Raw genomic sequence first — 26,363 nt, 5'->3', positions numbered from 1 at the left:
CAGACTAACACGGCGACCCACTGTTTTTTAGGAGCGTGTGTGTATTGGCGGGGAGGATGCCTTTCAAATGATTGGCTCTACTCATCGGCACCGTGCGCCTGCAGGCAGTGCGCATGCGCCCCCGCAATCTTTCATTTCCCCCCTAAGGCGGCGTCCGGTGGGGGTTTTGACAGGCAGTTGACGCATGCGCGCTACTTTCGAACCGTCCGGCGCGAGGAAGGGGGTGGGGGAAGGAGCGGGAAGCAGAGCAACGGCTTACCGTTTCCGTTTGGGGTGTCCGGCTGGAAGGCCGGCGGGGGGGGGGGCGGGCGAGAAAAGCAGGCAATGGCTGCTGGGTTCGGGTCGCTGCTGCGCGAATGTCCGCTTCTCCTGCCCCAGAACCGGGAAAAGACTGTTTACGAGGGGTTTGTCACCGCCCAGGTACGGAGACTCGGTGCTCAAGTCCCAATGCGGCGTGGGGGGGGGGAGGGGAAGGCGGGAGTTCATCCCGGCTGTCAAGGGCTGTCGGACTGACCTGCGCGGATTTTCTCACCCCTTAAATTTATCCTCCTGAAAGCCCTGCGAGGTGAGCCGCGTTAAGAAGGAGTGCCCAGAGACGACCCCCCCCGTCCTACTCGTGAGTTTCATGGTCATTGATGTGGTAAAATGGTCCGTAGAGGAGGAGGAGGCCCAAGACCGTTGTTTGCAAGGAAACAGTTATTTATTCGGAGCAGCTGCTACCCAGAGCACTCTACCGAGTAAAAATCTCTGAGCCCCGATTGTACTGAGGAAGGGATATTTATCCACATTCAAGATATGACAACCCATCAACATTCAGGGTAAAGCTGATTGCACTCCAGACATGGAGGCGGCAGTATAGTCACGGTTCTTGTTATAGTTTACTGTAACCCTCCATGACTCTTCCCCCAATTCCTTAGCACACAGACACACAGAGATATTCTGCCCAGCAACAAGCTATTCCCTGGCTGTCCTAATACATTTCAATACATTTTACAGAAAGGAAAAGAGATTATTGCAAATTGCTAAATCAGTGGCTCTTCCATAGTCAGGGGAAGTCTACCCTGTGTTGGCGTATGTTAGGAAGCGTTTACAGCTCAATAGACGAGTAATCACAGCAGACTCAGCACATATAAATGTGCTCTTTTATTAACAGTGTCAAAGTGCTCCGCTTGGCTATCAATAATCCACGACCAACATCCATACAAGTTCTGTACAACATATATACATTACTGGCCCTGTCCAGCAGCCAATCAACAGTTAGCCACCCAGTGGTCAGATCTCATCCTGTTTAACCCAGTTCAGTCCAGCTTTACTGCTAAGTCAGCAGCAGTCATGTGACACCAGCTGTCATCTGGCTGTCACTCAGATAACAGCAATCTACCTGCTTGCTATGACCAGTCTTAAATTCCAACACCCTGCTGTCTCACCATCCATTGCTCTGCCCTGGAAGCTTTCTGGGTGACCTCGGGCCGCTTGCTGGGTGACCTCGGGCCGCTGGGACAACCTCGGCCTAACCTGCCTCGTAGGGTTGTTGTTGAGGATAAAACGGAGGAGAAGGATGTAAGCTGTTTTGGGTCCTCGTTGGGAAGCGCGGCAAGGTATGAATGAAGGGAGTTTAAGTGAGGTGGCCCCTTGTTCCGCTGGCAGCCAAGTCAGGTCACTTCCCTACCTAATGGTTGTCGACAGGCGCTGAGAAAAATGTCCTGTCCCTTTGGCAGTGGTTCAAGGTTTAGAAATAGGGATGAGATAAATAAATCCGCTTAGTAAATAACATCATTTTAGGTCTGTATTAAAAGTCTAGGGCGTTTTTTTCACCAGGCCTGTTGGCAACCTAGCCCCCACCGCAGTAAATAAGGGGAGGATGAGATGAGAGTAGGCCCTCCACTCTCCTTACTTCATAGATGTTCCAAGAGGGACACTCTTTCCTTTAGCTGAGGGGTGTGTAATATTTTAGCTTCCCTGGGCCACATTGGAAGAAGAAGAATTGTCTTGGGCCACACATAAAATTCACTAACATAACACTAACATAATGTTTTAAGTAAGTTTACGATTTTGTGTTGGGCCGTCCTGGGCATTCATAGCCGTCCTGGGCCGCCGATTGGACAAGCCTGCTTTAGCTGGTCATGTGCTGGGGTGGGGGTGGGGCTGTGTAAAAATGTAAACTCCCTCCCTTAAAGAAAGAGTGTATGTGTGAATGTTTCTGTGCAAAACTGACAGATTATTTTTTTCAACGGGGGGAATGATTTGGAAAATCACTCTCGTGCTTCCCCTCCCCCCAAGGCAATGTGCATGTATCCTGTAGAGAATATGAATGTGACTTTCAGTGATCTAACCACTTGGGATGTTTACTGTACACTATTAAGGCTGGTCAAATTCCCATGGGTGGCGTTTGAGCAGCGTTGGTGGAACAGAACCACTACTGAGTTGTGTAAGGGCTATTTTCCGGCCTTGCTGTTAAACTTTCCCAAAACACTTGGCGTCCCCCTGTGGGAAATAGAATGCTGGACTTGTTGTCCCTTTTGGCATTCTCTCTCGCAACTGGTGGGGCTTCATTCCAAGTAATGTTGGAAGAACTGATTACCTGCATTTTTTCATCAGAATTAAGGACTGCTGTGTGTGGCAGGGGACCCTGTGCCACCACACACACTGTTGCCGTGATGTGAGCTTCTCTTTGCTGGAGGGGAGGGATCAGGGCATACAGATACCCATTTTGTGCCTGTGTGCTTTCCCCATATGGTGCATCACAGCTCTAAGAAGGGAGGATTTGGATTAGGGGAAGGGATTAATCCTGGCCCCAGCATTCCACAGCTTCGGTTTGGATCATGTGTCTTTAGGGCTGCAGCCTGAGGGTTCAATCCCATGGGAAGGTCTGCTTAACAGCACAGTGCAAGAGCAGTCCCTCTTACCCACTGGAGTTTGTGCAGGATGATTTGTTATTACTGCTACATCATTGTGCATAGTGCAGAGTATAGGACAGTTGCCTGCCCTAAGGAGTTGACAACTTATCCTATACAACTTAAACAATGAGACTTGTGAGGTCAGAGGCAGGTGTACATGGGAGAAGAACTGCGTTCATTTCGGTTATGGGATTTCCCAGCAGACTGTGCTTTCAGGATGCAATTCTGCTCAATTAAAATTGTGATAATTTTGCCATTGATTTCTATAGGGTCCCACCCTTAAAACACTTCATTATTTGACATCTGTTTGCTAGATTTCCTTTTTATACAGATATATGTATTTTTTTAATCGAAGGAGATAGTGAAGTAACTGGCTATACAGACATTGCTGTCACATATACAAAACAAACATTAAAAACCCATAACATAATTCCCCCCATTAACTGAGACTTACCTAAGCTATTGTATGTCTAGAATGTACAAAGTTTGCATATGATATGATATTTTCCAGGATAACTATGTTGTCTTAACTATGTTGTTTGCATATGATATGATATTTTCCAGGATAACTATGTTGTCTTAAAGGTTTTTTAAAATACCTTTCAGTACTTTAATGAACCACTGAATCAAAGATATTTGACCTTTACAAAAGGTCAAGATTACATCTGCTATTTTTAGGGGCCATTTAAATGTAATAGAGTGAGATTTACAATATACTATGAAGGTAAAGGTTATGGGCAACATTAATTGTTTCTCAGTTCTTCAGACGACACTGTGACAGCTTCTTGGAATGCCTTTGTGTAACTTCTGGAAATAATTATCAGCTAACCTGGTAACTGCTTCTAAATTTAGTTAAAATACTTCCCAAATAAGATTTGGGGAGGGGCCATGGCTCAGTGGTAGAGCATCTGCTTGGCATGTAAAAAGTCCCAGGTTCAATCCCCGGCATCTCCAGTTAAAGGGACTAGGCAAGTAGGTGATGTGAAAGACCTCTGCCTGAGACCCTGGAGAGTTGCTGCCTGTCTGAGTAGACAATACTGACTTTGATGGACCAAGGGTCTGATTCATTATAAGGCAGCTTCATGTGTTCAATTCTGTGGTCTATTTGATGCAAACAAAAAGTTCAAGTTTCATCAGACTTCCCGAATGTGATCAGTTGAAATCTTTATTAAAAAGCTGTGCCTTTTAAGACTGACTGAAATAACATTGAAAAAGCAAGAGCTTTTTCACAAATTACTATTTACTTCATCAGATGCTAGAGCGGAACTGGTTAAAAATTAGTTATTATTAAAAAGAAGGATTTTTTTGCCCATGAAATTTCATATTATTTTTGCCAAGGCAAAAATGTCTGTTCTCGAAAATCCTGATAACTTGCTAAAATTGAGCACAAGTTGCAAACCTTAACCAGTGTTACTACTGAAACTATTAACTAACTTTGGCTGATTTTCCAGTTAAGTCTGTTGGACTATATGAGATCACTCATGAGGGTCAAGCAGTCCCCTCTAAATGCTTCGCACCTATGGACTCCTGCAGTATTTTAATACTCTGAACCCTGCTTTGCGTTGGAAAGGCAGTATATAAATTTATTTATTTTTAAAGTTAAATGCTGTAAGACAATTTAAAATAATATTTTAGTATTCTTCATTATCTGAGATACAAAATAAATTATAGAAACGTAATGACTTGTAGGATTTTCTCTGAAGGCTGCAGGAATCTATCTGTGGAAGTAAATTCTGTTGAACTTAGAGATATTTACTGTGAAGCTGCTATCCTAAGGACCAAATTAGATTATACACACAAACTCATGTGTTTCAAACCAGTGACCACTTTGATTATGGAAACCATAGTTTGAGGACGGGAGAGAGAGCCAGCGTGGTATAGTGGTTAAAATGTCAGACTAGGATCTGGGATACCCAGGTTTAAATCCCAATTCTGGCAAGGAAACTTACTGAGTGATCTTGGGCCAGTCACATACTCTCAGCCTCGATCCTGGCAAGTATTTGGATGGGAGACCTCCAAAGAATACTAGGGTCATGATGCGGAGGCAGGCAATGGCGAACCTCTGTTTGTCTCTTGCCTTGGAAGCCCTATGGGGTTGCCATAAGTCAGCTGTGACTTGACAGCACTTTACACACACACACACACTCATACACACATACACAGTTTGAGGAAGGAATGATTTAGAGCAGAGAAGGGGGTGCTTAACATGTCCCCTCCCCCATGTGTTTTTGTTGCGTTTGGTTCCAAATGTGTATTTAACTCTGTAAATGCTCGCCTGCAACTCCATGAGAAAAAGGCTGCTGGCTGGCAATTCTGAAGCAGAAAGATGGTGAATTACGGAAAGTGTTAACATCACCTCTTTGCAGCCACTTCTCCGCTGTGTAATGATCCTGTCTCAAAGCCCTTTTTCCTTCAGCAGAGCAGGTGCTGGATTTTAAAAACAAGTTTGCATGAGAGATCTACCGTATATACTCATGTATAAGCCGACCCGCGTATAAGCCGAGGTGCCTAATGTTACCCCAAAAATGGGGAAAAATTAGGCACCCGTGTATAAGCCGAGGGTCGGCTTACACAATGCCCCTGCCCCAGGTCGCCCTCCCGCCCGGCCTCCCGGGCCCTCCACACCCACCCTGACCCCAGCGCCACCCTAGGGGGGAGGGAGAAGAGCCCCTGAACCCCTTACTCACCGGGAGGACGAGGCCCGCTGATCAGCTGGAGGTGGCGGCAGGGAAGGCACGCAGGCCGGAGGCGGCAGCGGGGCCCTGCCTGAGTACAGGCAGGCCCCACTGGCCTCTCCCAGGCCGCAAAGAAGGCGCGGGGGGGGGGGCGGCGGGGCCTGCCTGAGCGCAGGAAGGCCCCGCTGGCCTCTCCCAGGCCGCAGAGAAGGCGCGGGGGGGCCATGGGGGGGCGGTAGGGCCTTCCTGCGCTCAGGCAGGCCCCGCTGGCCTCTCCCAGGCCGCAGAGAAGGAGCGGGGGGGCGGCGGGGGGCCTGCCTGAGCGCAGGAAGGCCGCTGGCCTCTCCCAGGCCGCAGAGAAGGAGCGGGGGGGGGGGCGGCGGCGGGGCCTGCCTGAGCGCAGGAAGGCCCCGCTGACCTCTCCCAGGCCGCAGAGAAGGCACGAGGGGGGCCCGCGGGGGGCCCCGCGGGGCCTTCCTGCGCTCAGGCAGGCCCCGCTGGCCTCTCCCAGGCCGCAGAGAAGGCATGCAGGATGGCGGCGGCGGTAAGTTCCCCCTCTCTCCCCCCTCCCCTCGCCTACCGTATTGACCCGCATATAAGCCGAGTTGGCTTTTTTCAGCCCTTTTTTGGGGCTGAAAAACTCGGCTTATACACGAGTATATACGGTAGCTTGGTGCTAAGTATTCTCATTGTACGCTGCACTGAACCCCTACTCTACCTCCTTATTGACTGAGTGGAAAAACAGCATGTCTTTTGCACACATTTAACAAGCCACTGTAAGGGGATTGCTTGACAAGTTAGACTTGTGTCCTACAGGATACCTTTGTCTTTTGATCCACAATACAGACGCTGCTGTTATATTGTGCATGTTTAAATTTGCAGTTTATATAGATCTCTAATAACAGTTCCCACTTTAAAAAAAAGGCTTGTATTGATTTTATGAGCGCTGAAGCGGACTTGCATGACTGACTTCAGTTCTATGGAAGAATAAAAGGATGAGGATGTTATTAAGTTTGGGTCTTTGCATCCAATGAGGTAAAGTGTGTTCCACCCACTTTTCATCTTTTAAACTGTATTCCCACGAGCAGCAGTCCAGGAGCAGTTCTGCAGTTGGTATTCCACTCACATATGCTCCTGGGGATGGGGAAATTACTGCTATTTCTTATTATCCCCCCCAAAAACTCTTTAGATGCTCGCTCCTGTTCAAAAGAGGTGGTGGTCTCAGCCTCAGAAGAACTATGAAACCTCTAATCCCCCTAATGTTACTAAAAACAATGCAGCAATGATGAGTCGGGGCATTGCTGTTCTTTTTTCTGATCCTAGATTACTGCTTCACTGCTTGATTGCTCAGTGGTAAACCATGCAGCCACTGGTTAGGTTTTTTTTTTAAAGCAATTAAAATAAAAGCACCTCATAAAATTGTGCAAGAAGGTCAGACTGAGTTGTTGTAGGTGTCTTAAAACTACTGTTACTCCCTTTGAATTTATCTATGACACTTGGGCAAGTCTGCATTTTCCACAGCAAGCACAGTATAGCAGTCAAAATTCTATGTAGGAAAATGAGTATATTCACCCAGGTGTTTGTTTCTTTAAATGGGATATCCGTATTACAGGCATGGCAGTATACAGTTTATGGGTTGCGCAAATATTAACTCTGTGGTTGATAAAACTGAAAATAATCCCAGCTACCTTGTTGTTTAGAGATTTTCTAGCAATGAAGGATGTAGTAAAAATGGTAACATCTTTGTATCTTAAGTACAGAAGTCAAAAGGGAAATGAAAGGTACATCAGTGATTTCTAAAGCGTTTTTATGTATTTGTACATTTGAAGATTAGTTTTTGTCTTCCAGTTTATACTGTGTTACCATAGTGTCTTGATCTGAGATTCTATGGGTTTGGAGAGTAGATGTCTGTAGATGTGATGCCTAATGAGCGGTTACCGTACTTTTTCCAGGGCACAGACTTTCATATAAGGATATTGTTGCCAGTGGATCTTCAGTTGAAAAATGCAAGGTGAGGTTCATGATTTTCTACAACCCCCGTCTTTTATTGCCCAGTAATTTTTCATTTTGATGATATATCTTGTGTGATGAGCAGTGATGTCTACTACAGTTTGCAGAGATCCTGAATATCAGCAATTTCAATTGAATGACTTGCCACTAGTTAGTTTACTTAACATTGCTGGTGTTGAGACAGAACACAAGAAGGCTGGGAATGTGCAGTAATTTTCTGTTTCTGAAGACCAGAGTGCAGTCACCGAAGAATGAAACCCTGAACATTGTATGTGGCCTAAAAGCCAGTCAGGCTGGAATTATAAGCCAGTCAATGACTGTTGCAAAACTGAAATGTTTTCGGTTAGACCAACCAAGGGATAACGTTGTAGGGCCTACACCTCGCAAATCCTGGGTCTCCAGTTCATAGCCCACTGATTAGAATCCCAATTCCCTCTTAAATTCTTTGAAAGGCTACTAGATACAGATCTCCGGGGGGGAAATGGCGGCTCTTAATTTGAAGATGTCTCAGCTCATTGCATGTTGTTTACATGAAGTGCCTGCATATGTGGTGACTATATGGACATGCGTGTCATTCAGATCCCAGAATTAAATAAGTTGAGGTGGCTTGGAAGCATTGGATTCTGTGCAAAGAAATAGCTTCACACCGAAATTGCACTTCCGGTATGAATTGGGGTTGCCACTGCTTGTTCAAATTTGAAGTGACTATGAAGTCTTAAATTGCTCTCCATCAGTTCATAAATATCTGGGAGTCGGGCGAATGGGTGGGTTGTATGATCATTATGCTTTTCTCTTGATCACTAGCATCATGCAGATCAGGAAATAAATTTTTGCCTAGCATGGGTTGGCTAACACTTCTGGTCTCTGTGTGGATGTGTTGTATTTGACTTTCTCTGCAGTTGTATGTAGGTTGGCTCACTTCCTTGAATCAACTGGATTCATGTTGTGACTTTATTTTATTTTATTTAGTTTATACCACCTCCTTTCCCAATCTAGGCAGGCTCAGGACAGCTTCCAACAGGCAATATATGTGATACAATATAATGTGAATTAAAACATAAGATTAAAACATAGAATTAAAAGTATTTTTGTCCTTTACTACTCTCTGCTTATGTAAGAGAATAATTTGGAATATGTACAATAATCTGAAACTATCACTGTGTAGATCATTGTGGTTGGGGCAGGAATTAAACATATGTATGAGTTATTTGTACAGTTTTATGTATAACAGTATACACAGGCAACCATACACTGTTTCTCCCTATATCAGTGTACGCTGTATGAAAAATAACACATGTATAGTAACCCTGCAAAGACTACCTTGTGGTAATATTTTAATCTTATGGAAATCATATTATTTGGAGATAGTGGTTATAAAATTTAAAGTATCACCAAACAAGCTTGATTTGTAGGAAACATTTTAAATGTTTGTCCCTTTATTATGAAGCCGTTGGTAAGATGCACACAAACAGCAGTAAGTTTATTGTTTGAGAATCTATGACTTATACTGCACACTTTGAAAGGTACATTGTTCTCCGAGATGCAAAGATTAGATGGAATTTGTGCTACAATTGAATGAACATAATAATAAGAACTGATAGAAGTGGATGGTTACCCAGGTTATGAAGAAGGTTATGAACCATTTAAATTAAGCTCAATGGTCAGTGAAAACTGGTTCCTTTTCTCTTTTCAATTATTTCACCCTATGTGTTTATCTGAAATTATGTACACATGTATCATGCATATAAAGGTATTATAATAACTACTATATCTGAACGACTTAAGTTGGCATACTTAATGCCATATTGTTTCCACTGGTGTCAATAGCCCTATTGTAGGTAGCCCTATTTAAAGATTTTATGGTTCATGTTGTAAAGGAATGTGGTTTTGCCCCAGTAGATTTTTTTTTTTTTTTTAGCTTGCTGGAGGTGCAGCATGTAATGTTGCAAGCCGCCATTTCAAACATGAATTATAGTCCTTACTAATGAGGCTGTTTAATTAAAATAGGGTAATGATTGATGTTCATTTTCCTATCCCCTTGAACAGATGTGGCCTGATTGAGGCATGCTGTCTGTCCCTTATAGCCATTGGAGAACATGTAGCTTCAGTCTCTGTTCCTGGGGGCGTGGCCTCCTGGATTAGAAAATAATGAGGGTAGCATAATTACCCTTTCAAGATTCATAAAAGAGGTTAGTGTGAGATCAGATATAGGAGATTCATGTAATGCTTTAAGAGCCATTTAAATATTTTTTTCTGGAAACAAGTTAAACTGCTTAAGCAGGTCAGCACTCTGTTAACAAGCATCCTTCTGAATATTGTCAGTAGAAGAAAAAATATTTTCATGTCTAAATACGGTGATTTTTTTATTGTGCATTATTTGAATGAGGAAAATTGGACACGTTTAGTTTTATGAAGGTTTTTCTGAATGTTCTGTTGAAATTATGTTAATATTTGCATCTTTTTATTGATCAGGTAGTCATAATTGGAGATTACCTGCACCAGGTTACATATAGATAAGTTCAAGACACAGGCTTTCTGAAATAATGTTATAAGCTCATGTGAGTTTTCCAATATATTGCTGTGATTCCAACAATATCAATTCCTCCTCTGAAGTTTGATATAATGAAGTATAGGTTAAGGAGAGACAGAACACAATAACTAAGGCCATTTATGCATGGGAGGTTTTGCCTTGGATTTGCCGCTCTCTAGACGCGCATTTTCCCCATCCGAATTCTCAGAACTCTGTATGGGGGCTTATTGTGGAGTTTTGAGAATTTGAATGGGGGAAATGTACATCTAGAGAGCGGCAAATCCAAGGCAAACCCCCCCCCCCCATGCATAAATGGCCTAGGTGGAATTTGTAAGAGCTGTTAATGTTTGTACACCTTTTTAATTTCAAATTTGTAGCCTTTCTAAGTGCATCTTATCCCCAACTTGTTGAACATGAACTCAGAAAGAGTTGGCCATATTTACTCTTAGGAAGTATTATTTTCAACACAGAATTTAGTATTGTCGAAGGCATTAGCACATTATCTTGATACTTACAGGACAATACTTTTGCAGGACAATACTCAGCTCAAACCCAACCCCTTTCTGACTATATATTACTCTTCCTACACCCTTGACACTGAGAGACACTGTCCTTCAGTGTTACTACTCTGAAGATGCCTGCCACAGTTGCTGGCGAAACGTCAGGAAAGAAAATTCCAAGACCACGGTTACACAGCCCGGATAACCTACAAGAACCAACAGAATTTAGTGTTTCTGTAGCGAAGTGCACTTGACATGTAGGAGAGCAGTGCCCGAATAAATGCCACTTCCTCTCATGCCCCTTCCCACATATACAGTTTTTCAGTCTTACTAGAGGGGATTGTCTTGCTGTTTGAATGTTGAACAGTTACTTATTTGATCAGGATTAAATATTATGTTTTGTAGGATACAGTGTAGCTGGCAGCTGAAAAGGGTGTTGGGTGGATACCAGCAGATTCTAAAACAGGTATGTTAGTGAAATGTGCTAGTCGGAAATAAAAAACAACAGCAAAAACTTGTCAAAATATTTATGGTAAGAACTTGCATCTCTAACTATTTACTAATCATGCCTGATTAGTAGTAGTATAATCCCTTACATCAGAGTGCTTCAGACCTGGTGGATTACAAGTGGGGGAATCTGTAAAGATTTGCAGGGAGAAATTCATCCCACCCTCATATTCTCTTCCTGCACTATTTTTTCTTTCACTTCCCACCAGCTCCCATAGCCTTTCCCATTTCCCTGCTTCCTTCCCTTCCATCTTTTACCATTTTTACACACACACCACCTTTAACTGTGAAACCTAGGTTCAGAAGGCTTGACAATATTGTTATGGTTGCCGAGCAACCCCCCAAATGGCCACCAAGATCTTAGAGCAGGGGTGGGGAACCTTTTTCCTGCCGAGGGCCATTTGCTCATTTATAACATCATTCGGGAGCCATAACCAGGTGTAGATCTCCTGGCATGGGGGGGGGAGAAGCTAGGGTTGCCAGGTCTCCAGCCACCACCTGGACGTTGGCAACCACAGGGGAGGCCACGCAGAGAAGGCCTGGAGGGCACCCCCCCTCTCTCCCCCCTCCCAGGCGGGAGGGCAGCCAGCAGTGGGCCCCAGCAAACAAGGTGCCAGGGGGGCGCAGCCCGCAGCTGATCCTCAGGGAAGGAAGGAAGCAAGGAAGGAAAACAGAAATGGAGGGGGAGAAAAGGACGGAAGGAGACAGACAAAGAGATGAGGGGGAGAAAGAGTGACAGAAAAAGAGGAAGAGAGAAAAGCCTCCCCCCCCCCCACACACACACCTGCATACGCCGGCCCCGCGCGACCGGGCCCCAGCCTCCACACCCTCCCACCCCGAGTCCACAAAAGGCCCTCCAAGCCCGATCAGCTCCCGCGCGCATGTTCCGCTGCTGGGAGCCACCGGCCTTCCTTCCCCCGCCCCGCCGCTTGGCAGGTGGCAAGAGGGGCTTACAGTGTGCTGCTGCTTTCCTGCATGCCACGACTGTAGGGGGCAGCCTTGGGGGAAGCGCCCCCCTGCCTCTCGCCGACAGTCGAGAGGAGGTCCAAAGGGCGCCGCGGCCCCAGGAACACCCTCGGGGAGGGCCGCGCTGTGCTGTTCCTCTGCGTCTGGGCCCTGAAGCTCCCGAGGGCCACTGAAAATGTCCTCAGGGGCCGCATATGGCCCTCGGGCCGGATGTTCCCCATCCCTGTCTTAGAATGTAGTCGCATGAGATCTCCGTGAGAATTCATTTCTTAAAGCATGGACATTACTTCTGATAATTTGGGTTTGTTTAGTCCTGCAAGACTCCCACCCACCCTCATCACAGCTCCAGGCCCCCACCACCTACCTTAAGCCCAGTGAAGGTTCCTGGGAGCTGGTCTGAGCACACAGCTGGGCCTGGAGAGGATTGTGGTGGCGGCCAGTTGTCAGTTCAAAAGCTAAGTGCATTGTGTGCACATGCACAGACAATCCTTTTTTAAAAAAATCAGAGGAATTTAAACTCCCTGTTTTTGTTTTGTTTTTACTTTTCAGATTTTTCTGCACACTTGGGGAGTACTTGGGGATCACATGTTGCTATTAGTTATGTAGATTGCAACCAGCATGATCCAGTTGTGATAATGAGCCTGCATTAGTGGGGAGAATCCACCATCTGGCTCTTGTGCACTGTTCTTAACTACTGTTCCCTATTAGGTAGAAGCTGGTGCTCAGGGTTGGAGAGTGATTGGAAGTTGCTCTCCGGTAACCCAACCTTTGAGGCTGGAGAAGGGAGGGAACATAGCCTTAGTGATGGAACTTTTTGCTGCACTTAAAGGTTCTCTATTGTGGGTTGTGTGCCTTTTGGTCTTGTCTGTTGACCTGCTTTAAATGAAAAATACTTCACAATCTAATATGTTTTAAACATTTATACTTCACCTATGTATATCTTGCATTTATTACTCTCTCAGTATAGGTTTAAAGAGGAAGAAAATATGTTTAAGTTTGTATGCATAATTTTAAAGTTTTCTGTTGCTGGAGATCCTTTTTTTAAAAAAAAGATGCTTTAAAATGGATGCTCTCAAATGGAAAGAATTATATGAAGTTTTTTTATATATTAACTAGACATCTTTATTACATTAAAAAACAGGAAAATGCCTTTTCAAAAGGACCATCAATAACAGGTGCATCTAACCTCATATTCACATGCTGGTGCTATTCTAGTAATAACAGGGATATTAAAATGTCATGTTTCTCTTAGAATGAGAAATAAATAGAAGATATGTACATGTGAATTTATAAGCTTTTCGAATACGTTACATTTAAAAATATTTTTCATTAAAAGCAGGTCAATAGACAAGAGCGAGAAAAGGCATTCATCCCAGAATAGAAAACCTTCACTAAGGCAGAGAGCTGTATTGTCATAGTAGTTGACTCGTGACAATTTTGAAAAAAATCACTAGAGGTCTTTTTGGAGCCTAAGTTTCACATCTGTTTCACCAGGTACAATTGGTAATGTGATGAAAGACACTTGAAACTATTTGTATCATTAACTATAACTATAATTCCAGGAAACATCCATTTCAAGGCTTTTTTGCTGGCAGTAAGACAGTTCCCACATACATTCTTCTGTAGAATCGATGGATGAATGGCATGTGAACGAGCTGTTCCAAATCAACTTGTTCATCCCCTCAAACACAGTACTTCAGTATTTTTCACATTCACGTGTGATCAAATGCTGATCATTGATCAATTAACTGAATCATTCATTTGCTATATGATAAAAATGTTTAATAGAATAAAATCTGTATCATCAACTAATTGTAAAAACTAGTTTCATGAAGTAATTAAAAATAACATGTATTTTCCAGAGATTGCAGCACTCTTTGGATCTGGTCAGTTTTATGGTGGAGCTGAAGACTATTTTGGTGAGGAACTATATTATAGGAGGTTGTGTGTAGGAATACCTCATTATTTGTTATTTATCTTGTTTAAACAAGAGACCCTATTTGCTAACAATCTGGCAATTTCTTTGATGATCCTCCTGGAAATAATTATGTGTTGGCCGAACAATGCAAAGGCCAATACCATAGCTTCCAAAACTTTATTTTGTAAATTCATTGAAAGTCGAATTTTTTTTTGCTCATACAGCTGTTGTAAACACATCTGTTTCATGTGTGATTAGTAAGCATATACTTGACATGGAAGCAGGCGGATTAGCAGTTATCCAGGACACACCACCAGAACTCCTTGCTTTATAGAAAACAGTGTTGTTTAATTTACAGTGCACAGATAAAAGACAAACCGTCACGTACACTTCTCTCCACCAAACTTCCCAACACAGAGTTACAGTTACATAGGCTTATATACAAAACTCCACCTGAAACCAATAAAGCCACCTGTAGACCTGGCCACAGTATTATATCATCCTTACTGCTTCAAACCGGTTAGTTGCAGTTCACCCTAGATCCTGCAAGGCTATTGCTGCCTCTTGCATCCTAGATGCCTCTGATCTGACAGCTACCTGTCAGCTGTCTCTGTCAGATTATTATGGGCAACTTGTTACTCTGACAATACTCTAACTGAATATCTTTCTGCATAAGGTTGTAATGGTGGAAATTAATGCTGAAATAAAGATCCTGTGGTTTTTTCCTGTATAAGATCTATATTGGAATATTACTACACAAGGAATAACTGAGACTGTTCCTCTACCTTCTGTTTCCTGTCATTGGCCCATTATGGGGCATTATAAAGCCATGTGGATACTTTTCTTATCTGATTAATTGTTTGGGAGCACGTAATGTATATGTAGAGTGCAGGATTACTGTATTATTGTGTTAATTGGTTCTTGTAGGTTATCCGGGCTGTCTAACCGTAGTCTTGGTATTTTCTTTCCTGACGTTTCGCCAGCAGCTGTGGCAGGCATCTTCAGAGGAGTAACACTGAAGGACAGAGAGACACTGTCCTTCAGTGTTACTCCTCTGAAGATGCCTGCCACAGCTGCTGGCGAAACGTCAGGAAAGAAAATACCAAGACCACGGTTACACAGCCCGGATAACCTACAAGAACCAATGAACTCTGACCGTGGAAGCCTTTGACAGTATTGTGTTAATTGCCTATGTGGCACTAAATCTACACATGAGAGGCAAGCTTTATTTTCTTATTTTAAGAATATCAGGATAATGTTTCCCAGTTCACAACTGCCAAGCAGACATGGGATGGCAATCATTGTAGAAAGAGTAAAAAACTTCCTGGTCACAGCTTCCAAAGAACATTATTTCCATTCACATCAAAATATGAAGTTCCAAAACCCGTGAATAGAAGGAGGAAAAGCAGAGTGTCCTGAGCCTTTACTACATTTGGATGCGCTTATCGGAGCTTGACAGAAGTTTTTCTCAGCCCATATTTAGGCTCTTTGTTGTTTGATAGTGCAATTAAAAAATTTCTCAAAGTCCCTTTTCTTTTCCTGAATGTAGTTTCTTAAACAGTGTGGCAAATTCCCTTAGGATTCTCAAACTTAGAAAATTTGTCATGTAACATTTTCATTACAAAAAACTTGCTGTGCAATTATTGCTCTTTAAAGTCTTAGCTGAAGGCTGCAATCCCTGTACTATTGCTATACTTTTAGTTAATTTTTCATATACTTGAGCAGTTGCTGGTGTTTGCAACTTTCTCTATAAACTCTCGCACGTTTCAGTGGCTGACAGCACAATCCTAGATCAATGAGGGGTGTAACCCCATTTATGATTGCACTATGAGTGAGGTAACAGTCAAACTCTAAAGAAATATGATCATTTTTAAGTAGAACATAAATTACTGCACATATAGAGTTGTACTCGTCATATGGGAGATACCATAATCAGTATCCAATAGTGCCCTCACGCAGAAGCAAGGAATCCACTATCTGATATTATGATAAAGATTATGGCCTTTTATGCATGGGTTGGATCTCCCTGGTTGGACCTGGGTTCATTGCACATTAATGTAACCCGATTTGGGGGAAACTGTATGCATTGGCTTGAATGATCAGGGACGAAACTGTGTGCTAATCGAGCCATGAGTACAGAAAAATGGTCTCCCAAGCTCAAATCAAGCCCCACCCCTTTAAATGCTGCTCTGTAATTGGCTAACTTCGCAGTACTCACCGTGGGATAAGATTTCCTTCCCCCCAAACCCAACTGCTGCGTAAAAAAGCATTTTAAGAACAAAAAACAAAGCAATCTGAAAGCGCGGGGGGGGGGGGGAATCCAAGCCTCGTTTTTAAAAAGCCTTTCTTTTGCTCAGAAAGAGCTCTGAGGTAGCAGGAAGCACTTGAATCCCCGCCTCTTGCTTTGTGATTGGTTGTGAGAGAAACAAGTCTTCTGTGTTTCTCCTGCTTGTCATCTGCACGTTGCTTGGAACCGGGCTGAGCTCAGGGTATGGGGAAAAGTCTGATTAACAGAGGAACGGGAAGGCCCAGGTTGGTTTTGCGTTCGAACAGCGTCGAGCTACCAAGGAATGGGATATTGTGCATACTGAAAAGTTAGATCCTGGCTGAAACAGGGAATATAGGAGGTTACAGCGACCATGCATAAATGACCTATGATAAAGGCTATTAGCATTGTTTTCAAACAGGAAAATCATTAAACAAAACAAAAAAAATCAAAAAGTGAACCTACCACTAACTACCACATGACATAACTACTGAAAATATTACTTGTTGAAATCCCTTAGAAATGAAAGTGAATGCTAAATCCAACAAAACAATTTTTAAAAAGGCATTAGAAACAACTGCACAACTATAGTTAAGATGTCCTCTTTTTTTAACAGGAACTTGCCTTGAAGAACACCCGGGAGTTGCAATCACCAGCTCTGCCACCACAACAACATTATTCTGGTCTTATCAGTGATATAGAAACTTTGGGTTGGAATAAGTATGCTATTTATTATTAGAATTCTTTTGGGAAAAGGTTAAGTACAGCTTGCCCATTTAGGAAGTAATCCTGTTTGTATCGTTACAGGTAAAATTCAGTATTTTTTATGAATGTTCCCTGAATCAATGTTCCTAATACATTTAAAGAACTAACTGAAAAGATTCCATATAAAAGTCTAGGTTTGTATTCCCCTTAGGGTAGTTAGAGAGGAAACAAAAGCAGCTTTGTTGGGCTCCTCTGGATGTCCTGCAGGAGGTCTTGCACAGTTAACGCTGCCTTGCAGCAAAGTGGTCTTAGTGCTTTTTGCCAGATCCCAATTACAAACACAGTGAGAAGGTCAGAACTTTTTTCTTTTGGAGGTGGAGGATGTCCTTATTGAAATGCAATTTCTACTGTTACAAAGGCAGGGCTAACTTCTACCTTCCTGTCTCCAGTAGTGGAGGTGATTCCCCCTCTTGGTTTGTTTCCTGCCTTGATGTAGGAGAGAAGGTTTCTGTTGGACTGTTTTAGCCAGTGGTTCTTGGTTGTTTTTTCCTTTGTCCCTCGCATATGTACCTTTTTTAAAAAGAGGCAGGTTTATTTTTTTTGTTGCTTGTGTCAGGTGAAGCAGTGGTAATGTAGCAAGCTGAAATGAAGCTGTTGTCAGCTCTTTCATCTGAAGGCACTTTATTTTAGCCATTGCCCAGTTGGGCTTGTGGTTGGCAGGTGATTTGTACCTTGAAACAACCACTGGCAGAGGGACTGGAGGGCAGGTAAACTGTGAGCCTCCCTGAACTGCAGGTCTTGTTCCATGAATGGAAATAAAGGGCCTATCCTCTCCATTGGGCCCCACCCCTCTCCACAGCCTCTGCATGCTCATCTCAGCCCTCGGGCAGCTACCAGGAAGAGAGCAGCTTGGCCACAGAGGAAAAGAGAGTAAAACCACCATCTCGCCAGCCACCGGGGAAATGAACAGGTTAGCCACGGTGGGATAGTGGTGGTTTTACTCCCCTTTCTCCATGGCCAATTTGCTCTCTCACCTGACATGCTGTGCCTCATGCTGAAGTAAGCATGGAAAGACAGAGGGCGAAACTCTTTCCTTCTCTCAAAATAAAAAAAGACTGGTTAAGGTTCAACAGTGGTAGGGAAAGACAACCCTACATGCTCAGAGGTACTCTGGGAATCTTAAAAACACGTAGTTATAGTTACATATTATTAACAGATATATCTTATAGTATTATATCTATGTGTTCAGTGAGGTGGTGCAAAGGCTATGTAGTAGTCATGTGGCTCTTTTGATTGATGGTAATTGTGAATGTGGCTCTTTGCAAGCTACAGAGTGACTACCTCTGCTATAGAAAGATTGCCCCATATCTTTCTTTCAAGGAAACAGAGATATCATAGGATATTTAGCCACCCTATCTTTTCCTCCTGTAAGTGGATAATTCAAACCAGAGAGAAATCTGGAGCCAAGCACATATGTAGCTATTGATCAAATGTAGGACCATTACCATCAAGTCATTATACATAGTCTGCCTAGTAAATGTCGGGATGTGACACCACCCCATGGGTCAGGAATGACCCGGTGCTTGCACAGGGGACTACCTTTAAGCCCTTGTACTTTCTCACTTGTTTGCCATGGGACTTCTGTGTACATTTGACAGGTAACTGTTAAAGTGTTATACATTTAAAATCTCACAAATTGCAGGTGAGTTTGCAGCTACAATTCAAAATGTTATTCCAAAGATCTCTTTTAATATATGAACCAATATCCATTGAATTGTCTACAGTGTATGGATTTACAGTGAAAGAAGTTCATTGAAAAAAACAAGCATACAAAGTCTTCTACTTTAAGAAACTGCAGAAATGGATCAAATAGTTTGACAGGAAGTTTAATGTGTACATAAGTAGTGGCTGACAGGAACATGCTGTGTGTGCCAAAGGTTCCAGTGATGGAAAACTGAAACATAGCGCTCACTGACCACAGCATGAGCCCTGACACACAATGTAAATAACCCAGAGATATATGACTGTATTAAGCAGCAGACTGGTGTATTAACAGCAGTAAATCTACAACAGCAGAAATGGCTGTCATATGGATGATTTCTGATTAATATATTTGTAACAGACATTTCAAGCAAGTTACAAAGGGATTTACACAAGAGCTTGTTTCCTTTCTTCTTCCAGGGTTGTGTTTGTAGATCCTAGTTTTACTACCATCAAGTTGAAAGCAGAAGATTCTTGTGGTCGGCATCATCAGATCACCTTGAAGTTAAATCCAAAGGTGACTATTTTGACAGTGTTGGGGAGAGATAATGTACATGTTAACAACATTTGTGCCCCAAATACACTGTGTTTTGTTGGAATTGATCAGTTGATTAATGTTTTTTTTCCAGAACTTTTATTGCTGGATCTCTAATATAGATAGCTACACCTCTTTTCTTTTCCAACGCCGAAGACGCATAGACTTTACCGAGCCTTTTATCATTGAGTAGATAAGTGTACTTCCTTTTTATATGCGTTTCCTGCAAACATAGTATGTTTGCTTTATATTTTGCCAGACCATGGAAAATTTTCTTCCTCTTCTGTGGTGTGTTCAAACCATTAACATTGAGTGAGATTATCTGTAGACCTTCCATTGTATATTCTTATTTGTATGCTACAGCTTCAGCTGAGCAACCATTGTCATGTCCAGATGAGTGGCTCTTCCCATTAGTTTTTTGCGGGCTTGTTTTGCCCGATTTTTCACCTTTCTTTTTTCTTTCTGCCAGAAGTTCTTATTCTAACTCTTCTGCTTCCTCCGCATTTCTAATTAATCTTCTTTCTCTTGGCAGCTGAACACTCAAAAAGTATGGCCCAATCCACTTGTACCAGATTTCTAGGTCACGAAGTAGTTTACGTAGTGAGTCAAATTCTCGTCGTTTCTTTCTCACTGCTAATGGGATATCTGGAAAATTGCTATTTCTTTACCTTTGAAAACTAGAGGTTCCTTTCTTTGTTTGGTCATGATTTCATCCTTTACCTTTTTATCAGAGAATTTTATCAAGATTTCTCTTGGTAGTTTTTTCTTAGATGCATACGCCGAGTTGACTCTGTATATATCTCTTATATCTATCAGTTCTTCCTGAATTTCCAAGTAGTCAGCCAGGGTCTGGGACATTGTTTCTTCTAGAATTTCAGGCTTTACTTCTTCCGTGACCCCCTGGAAACGAAGATTCATCTCTTTCGATTGCATTTCTGTGGATGCCAATCTGTATTCCGTATCTTCTTTCCAGGCTCTGTGTTCTGATTGTGATTTTTCTACTCTGATTTGTCTTTCTTTAAGTTTTTTGATATCTTCTCTATTAGATGAGATCTCTTTAGTATTTCCTCTAGTTTTTTTTTAATGTCCAGTAATCCTGTAGTTATTTCTTGTTTAACTGTCTTCATTTCAGTTTGTACCTTCTGAACGTCCGTCCTGACTGAAGAGCATTCCCTTGTTAGCGATTCCAATTCTTTGTTCACTCTATCCATCTTTTTGCTGACTTGGTCCACCTTAGCATTTAATCTTTCTTCAGTTCCTGCTATTTGAGTTGTGATAGCTGCAAGTTGGGTTGCCAGCTTTTCCAGGGTCTTCTCCATATTAGATTTTGTACTGCTACCTGAGGGCTGTTCTGCTATCTCTTCCTCTTCTTCTCCTTCAAATTCCTCGTCCTCTTCTTCGGTTTCTTCTTTTTCTCGAACCTCAAGTTCTTTTTTGGAGGGTATGATTTTTCCCCCTGTTTTTCTGTTCTTTCTCATCAGGTTATATCTATATACACGTCTCCTGGTTTGTAATTCCTTGAAAGTGTCTGACATGCACAAGTATCTACAGTAATAGCTTCTAACTGTGTTTGGTATAGATATTCCTATTACTTTTAAGAATCTTATAAATATACACAGGATTATCAGTATTTCAAGTTATCACATGGACTAGCATTTGATTAAGTATTCACTTAATTTTTCACATGTATCAAATCACCCTTAGCTAGTGGATTTTTGTTTTTTATGGTATTTTCAGCAAAACAAATTAATGCAATTGGATTACCAATAAATAATGAGAAGTTAATGCATCAACCAGTTTTATATAATTAAGCTAATTAATTCCAAAAATTAGTCACTGATTTAATTATTATTTCAATGCAAAAGTTTATCTGTCTTAATTCTTCACATCACTATTCACCCACCAAAGATCTTGCATATCAGAGAACTTTAAAGTTGTACTAGAGTTAGTATCAGGCTAGTTGCACGCTTGCCCGTGCCTTAATGCTGCAAAGCCACCTGGGAGATGTAGTTTTAAGCTTATATTACTGTTTAAGTGGCCCCGGAGATCCTTGTTGAGCCGCCAGAAGGGAATGTGTTAAGGTGACCTGCACCACTTTTCAACGACAAGCAGGACCCGCCGGCTCTTTCTCGCTGCCCAGGCAAAGCCAGTCAATTCTGGAACCTCTGCCGCTGCTTTTCTTCGCCGCCAATCGTCACCAGGTCTCTCCCTGCTTCCCGTCCGCCGATTCCGCCTTCTCCGTGGAGTCCCCTCTCAGGCCGCCGCCTCACGCCGCTCCCTTGGCCGACCTTCGGGATCCGCGAGCCTCCGCCGCCTCAAGTCGCCTCGGCCCTCCGTCCTCTCCACCAAATGCCGACCTCTGTAAGTCACGAGCCGCCGCCTCGGGTCGCCGTCTTCTCCCTCTCGGAACTCCAACAGCCCTCGGTAAAGCAAAAAACAATAATTAGTGATATACTTATCAGGATAATATCTTTCCTTTACCACGTTCAATACAATAATAGGATTATTAAAGGGAAGGGAAAGGGGAGTGCAGGGGGTAACTAAGGGGGGGGTCGGTTGGTAGGTTGGAACTGCAAGGACTTGCCTGAGTTTGCCTGCTGGTACGTCTGTAGCTCTTATGGAGTCGCGACGTTCCCCTCTCTATCGAGAGCCGGGTAATGTGAAGAGAATCTTCTAACCCCGGGCTAAAAGGAGTAGTTTTTAGCCACAAAACAGGCAATTTCAATCCCGCTCCTGCGAGGTGCGGTCATTCCTCCATCTTGACCAACCGGAAGTTCCAGTTGATTAATGTTAACTTGTTTGTCTGTTTCAGTATTTCAATACTTCTGCTTGCAGTAGAAATTTCTGTAGCCCAGTGGAGATTTGTGAAGATCTTTAATGTGAAGAAATCAAGCAGCACAAATAGTAAGCATTCCCGCCAAAGGAAATTAGTGATTCCACTTATTCTCAGAACCTTTTTATGCTGGTTCGAGAATTCAGTTTCTCTCTTCCAATACATGGTTACTGGGACCACAGACCTCTGAGTGAGGAGCATCTGCCAAAATTAGGCTTTGTCAGCTGGAAGAGCATCCTAACTGGACTTGGCCTGCTCATGTTACCTGCTAGAGGCCAGGAGTCTGTTCTCTCAAAATGGATTGGTAGATAGGGTCCCAGTTCCCTTACGTGTAAATGGAGAGCAGGTCAGATCCCATCTCTGCCCCTCTGTAACACTGTTAGTGTAGCCCAGTGGTCGGCAAACTCATTAGTCCAGAGAGCCAAATATTAACAGTACAACGATTGAGATTTCTTTTGAGAGCCAAATAAACTTAAGGGGGGGGGGGAAAGGTGTCAGGAGGGGGCTTAGTCCCAGCCGTTGGGAGGTTCTCTGCCCGGGAGGATGTCGGGGCTGAGACAGTCTCTTCCGCCTCAGACCAGTCCGAGGGGGAGTCAGAGCTCAATTCTCCCTCGGACGTTTGTGCAAAGAAAAGCCGCGTGGGCAGGAGCTGCCGGCGGGGGCGGGGGGACGCCCCGGGGAAAAGAAGAGGCACCCCAAAAGCGAGTGCGTGCGGGTGGCGGCACTGTTCTGCTTCACCTTAGTCCTCGGGAGTGGGGGTCCGGGGGGCCACCCTGGCCGCGTGTGCCTGGGGACCGGCCGCGGCGCGTTCCTTGGCTCGCTCCTGAGCCCCTTACCAAGCTGGAGTTTGAATCAGCCGCCGCCGCCAGGCATCCCAGCCCAGGACGCAGGGCCGCTGGATGAGCAGGGGGCGAGGGTTGTGTGGGAGAGTCGGGAGGCTTGGGCGCTCCGTCACCTTCCCCGCCTGCTGCTGGGCCAAGAGTCTCTTGAGGCCGCTGCTGGCCCTTCCTCCGCCGGACCGAAGGAGCGGGAGAAGGCGGCGGCGAGGAGGTCGCTGGCCCGGCACTGGAGACCTCCCTGCTTCCTGCGTTGGGAATGGAACAGTCCGGCGACGGGAGGCGCGAAGGGGGACGGGCCCGTCCAAGTTCCGAGCGGGGCTGCTGGGGAGATCAGTGCCAAAACGTTGGCTGGGGCACCCTCAAAGTAGTTGCAGGGGTCGCCCGCGTCTTGCGCTACCGGGACAGAAGGCGCCTTCTCCACCTTTTGGGGCGGGGAAGCGGTTTAAATTAAAAGTTTGCCATTTGGGAGTCTTCCGCTGGGGAGAGAGACAGACCCGTTGGTGCCGCCCTGGATGAGATGCTGGTGAGTGAGGGGGCAGAGCCGCACTCAAGGGGCCAAAGAGCCGCATGCGGCTTGCAAGCCGCAGTTTGCCGACCACTGGTGTAGCCATACAGTTTAGTTCAAGCAGAGCCCTCCTGTACTTAGCATAAGACTGTGAACCTGTTTTTCTCTAATCACCACCCTCCCTCCCATTTACCCAGCAGCATCTCCATTGTCTGTATGGCATTGGTTTGGGAAGCAACAGGCTACCTAAGTGTAGGTGTGGTGTTGGCGGCCTCTGCTTGAGATGGATCACCTGATCACTTTGGAATGTTCCTAGCATGATAGCAGCCAGGAAGGTGAGGAGAGGATTCTGCTTGACGTCTCCTGAAACAAATGGCTAACAACTTGCTGATCATGTGTGGGAAAACAGGATTATAGGGTGGGTAGGGTGAAGGTAGGGATATTATTCTTTGAATCTTACTCTTCTGGCTACAGTCTCTAGGACACTGTTATCCAGGGAATGAGGAGGTACATGTGCATGGCCATTCACACAAATGCTGCCTTTAGGGACTTCTGTGTCTGTATACACAGACTGCAGACTGATGCGGCATTTTCCCCATAACAAAATGAGAAAAATTGTCTTTAAAAGGTTTAAGTTTTATTAACTGCAAATGGATAGATTTAAGGCAAGGCAGAAAGGAAATTTGAAAGGTAGTTGGCAATCAAAATACTTTTTTTTTTTTGTTGTTATTTTATTTATATATTTGAGGGGTACAGGGAAAGAAAAAGGGAACGGGGTAAACGTTAACATTATAAAAACAATACAGTATTGTAAAGTGATTTCTAAATAAAATATAGTTACAAAATAACTTTAGTTTGTTATGCTTGCATCAGGGTAATCTCATTTTAAAAATTCTTATTCTTTTTGGCAGTTAATTAAGATAAAAAAATATAAAACAGAGTTTATTGTAATATTTTAGCATACTTCGTTCGTGTTAATTGCATTTCATATAGGTATAAAAAGATGCCCACTTCTCGAATTGCTCAGTGGATTCACAGGATTTGGGATTTAGTTCATAAGTCATTTTAGCCATTGTTGCATATTCCAGAAGTTTTTCTTTCCAATCATCAATTTCAGGTATATGGGTTTGTTTCCATGTTCTTGCTAAAATTGTTCTGGCAGCTGTTGTGGCATATTTGAAAACGTCATGCGATTTCGAAGGTAAATTTGACGGTACTATACTGAGTAAATAAAATTTTGGATCAAATATGAACTTCATATCTAACATCATTTGTAGTTCTCGATGAATTCTTTTCCAGTATAGTTGTAGTTTTGAACACGTCCACCAAACATGAAAATAAGAGCCGTCTGATTCTTGACATTTCCAACATGCACCTTTTTTCCCTGGAGTTGTCATCTGGGAGAGCATATTAGGAGTCAGATACCATCTGTAGAAAGTTTTATACCAATTTTCTTTCACTTCTTGACAGACAGTATATTTCAATTCGGAAGAACAGAGTTTTTCCCATAAGTCCATATTAATCATTTCTCCGAAATTTTGCATCCACTTTATCATATTTGTTTTCACTTGTTCTTCTTCTGTATCGTATTTCAAGAGAAGCTTGTATATTTTTCCTAATACGTGTGAGTCATTTTTAGATATTAACTGCTCAAATGCAGTTGGTTCACGAAATGGTTGTGGGTATAAACAGTCTTTTTGCAAATTGGACCTCAATTGTAAAAAAGTTAACCAATTCAACTTTTGAAATTTTTCTTGAAGTTTAATCATGTTCTTAATTTCTCCCGTAGGCTCTATCATGTCATTGTAGGTAAAATGAACACCCGGTTTCAGTTTAACATTATCGTGATAAGCTTCAATTGGTGACATTATAGATGGTGGAGAAGGACTTATTCTCTTTTTGTATCTTTTCCATACTTTCAATAACACTGTTTTGACATCGCAATCTTCTTGTACTTTGTCTTTTTGAATTTTTGATTTGAGGTCCCACAAAGCTTTATGAAAGCCTTGTCCCAAGTCCGCCCGTTCTAAAATAACATGCCGACTTTTAGGCTGTTTTATCCATTCGGTTATCCAAGTTAGGCAGGCAGCATGGTAGTATAATTTGAAATTGGACAGTGCCAGCCCTCCTCTTTTCTTTTCGTCTTGAAGGACTTTAAATCTTACTCTCGGTTTTTTTCCATTCCAGACAAATCGGTTAACTTGTTTTTGCCAATTTTCTAGTATCCTGTCAGGGATGTCAATCGGCAAAAATTGAAATAAAAAATTTAGTCTAGGGAGAACATTCATCTTTATCGTCGATATCCTTCCTATCCATGAGATGTTCATCTTTGACCATAAACTCAAATCTTTTTCTATTTCTCCCCAGATTTTCAAGTAGTTTGACCTTAAAAGTGTATTGTTTTGTGAGGATATGTTGACACCCAAATATTTCACTGATTCTTTAGTAATTCGGCATCCGGTAATGTCTTCAATATGCTTGTCTTCATCTGCTGTTAAATTAAAAGTCAGAATTTTCGTCTTTGTTTTGTTGAGTTTATACCCGGAGTATTTTGCATATTCGATAAGATGATTATAAACATATGGGAGTGTTTGCTCAGGGTTTTGACAAATTAAGACAACGTCATCTGCATAGCTTTTAATTTTGTGTTCTTCATTTTCTATTGTTAAACCTTTAATTTTTGGATCATTTCTTATGTAGTTTGAGAAGACCTCCATAGATAAGTCGAATAGAGTTGGAGAAAGAGGACAGCCTTGTCTAGTACCTTTTGTGATGTTTAGTTCTGTGGACAACTGACCGTTGATCAAGAGGCGAGCTCTTTGCACCGAATATATCGTGTTGAAGACTTTAAGTAAAGTTTCTCCACAGTCCATTTGTTGTAATGTTTTACCAATAAAGTGCCAGGAAACATTGTCG

The 26,363-nt window shown here is 43.0% G+C and overlaps 1 protein-coding gene across 2 annotated transcripts in view; it reads left to right on the top strand.

Moving 5' to 3' along the window:
• Positions 1-308: 308 nt before the first annotated feature.
• FANCL (FA complementation group L) overlaps positions 309-26,363 on the top strand; it is a 60,138-nt gene continuing 34,083 nt past the window's right edge. Inside the window, exons 1-6 of one of the 2 annotated variants that reach the window (XM_056853120.1) lie at positions 309-420; positions 7,525-7,583; positions 11,018-11,078; positions 13,948-14,004; positions 16,886-16,989; positions 19,156-19,252. In XM_056853120.1, coding sequence (XP_056709098.1) covers positions 325-420; positions 7,525-7,583; positions 11,018-11,078; positions 13,948-14,004; positions 16,886-16,989; positions 19,156-19,252 — 474 coding nt within the window. In that variant the 5' untranslated portion in view covers positions 309-324. The remainder of the gene's footprint in view (positions 421-7,524; positions 7,584-11,017; positions 11,079-13,947; positions 14,005-16,885; positions 16,990-19,155; positions 19,253-26,363) is intronic. The other variant, XM_056853121.1, reaches the window with a different exon arrangement.

Source organism: Euleptes europaea, chromosome 7 (genome assembly GCF_029931775.1).
Source record: "Euleptes europaea isolate rEulEur1 chromosome 7, rEulEur1.hap1, whole genome shotgun sequence".
Classification (NCBI taxonomy): Eukaryota; Metazoa; Chordata; class Lepidosauria; order Squamata; family Sphaerodactylidae; genus Euleptes; species Euleptes europaea.
Note: the sequence above shows the minus strand (reverse complement) of the source record. Positions and strands in the feature narration are given on the sequence as shown.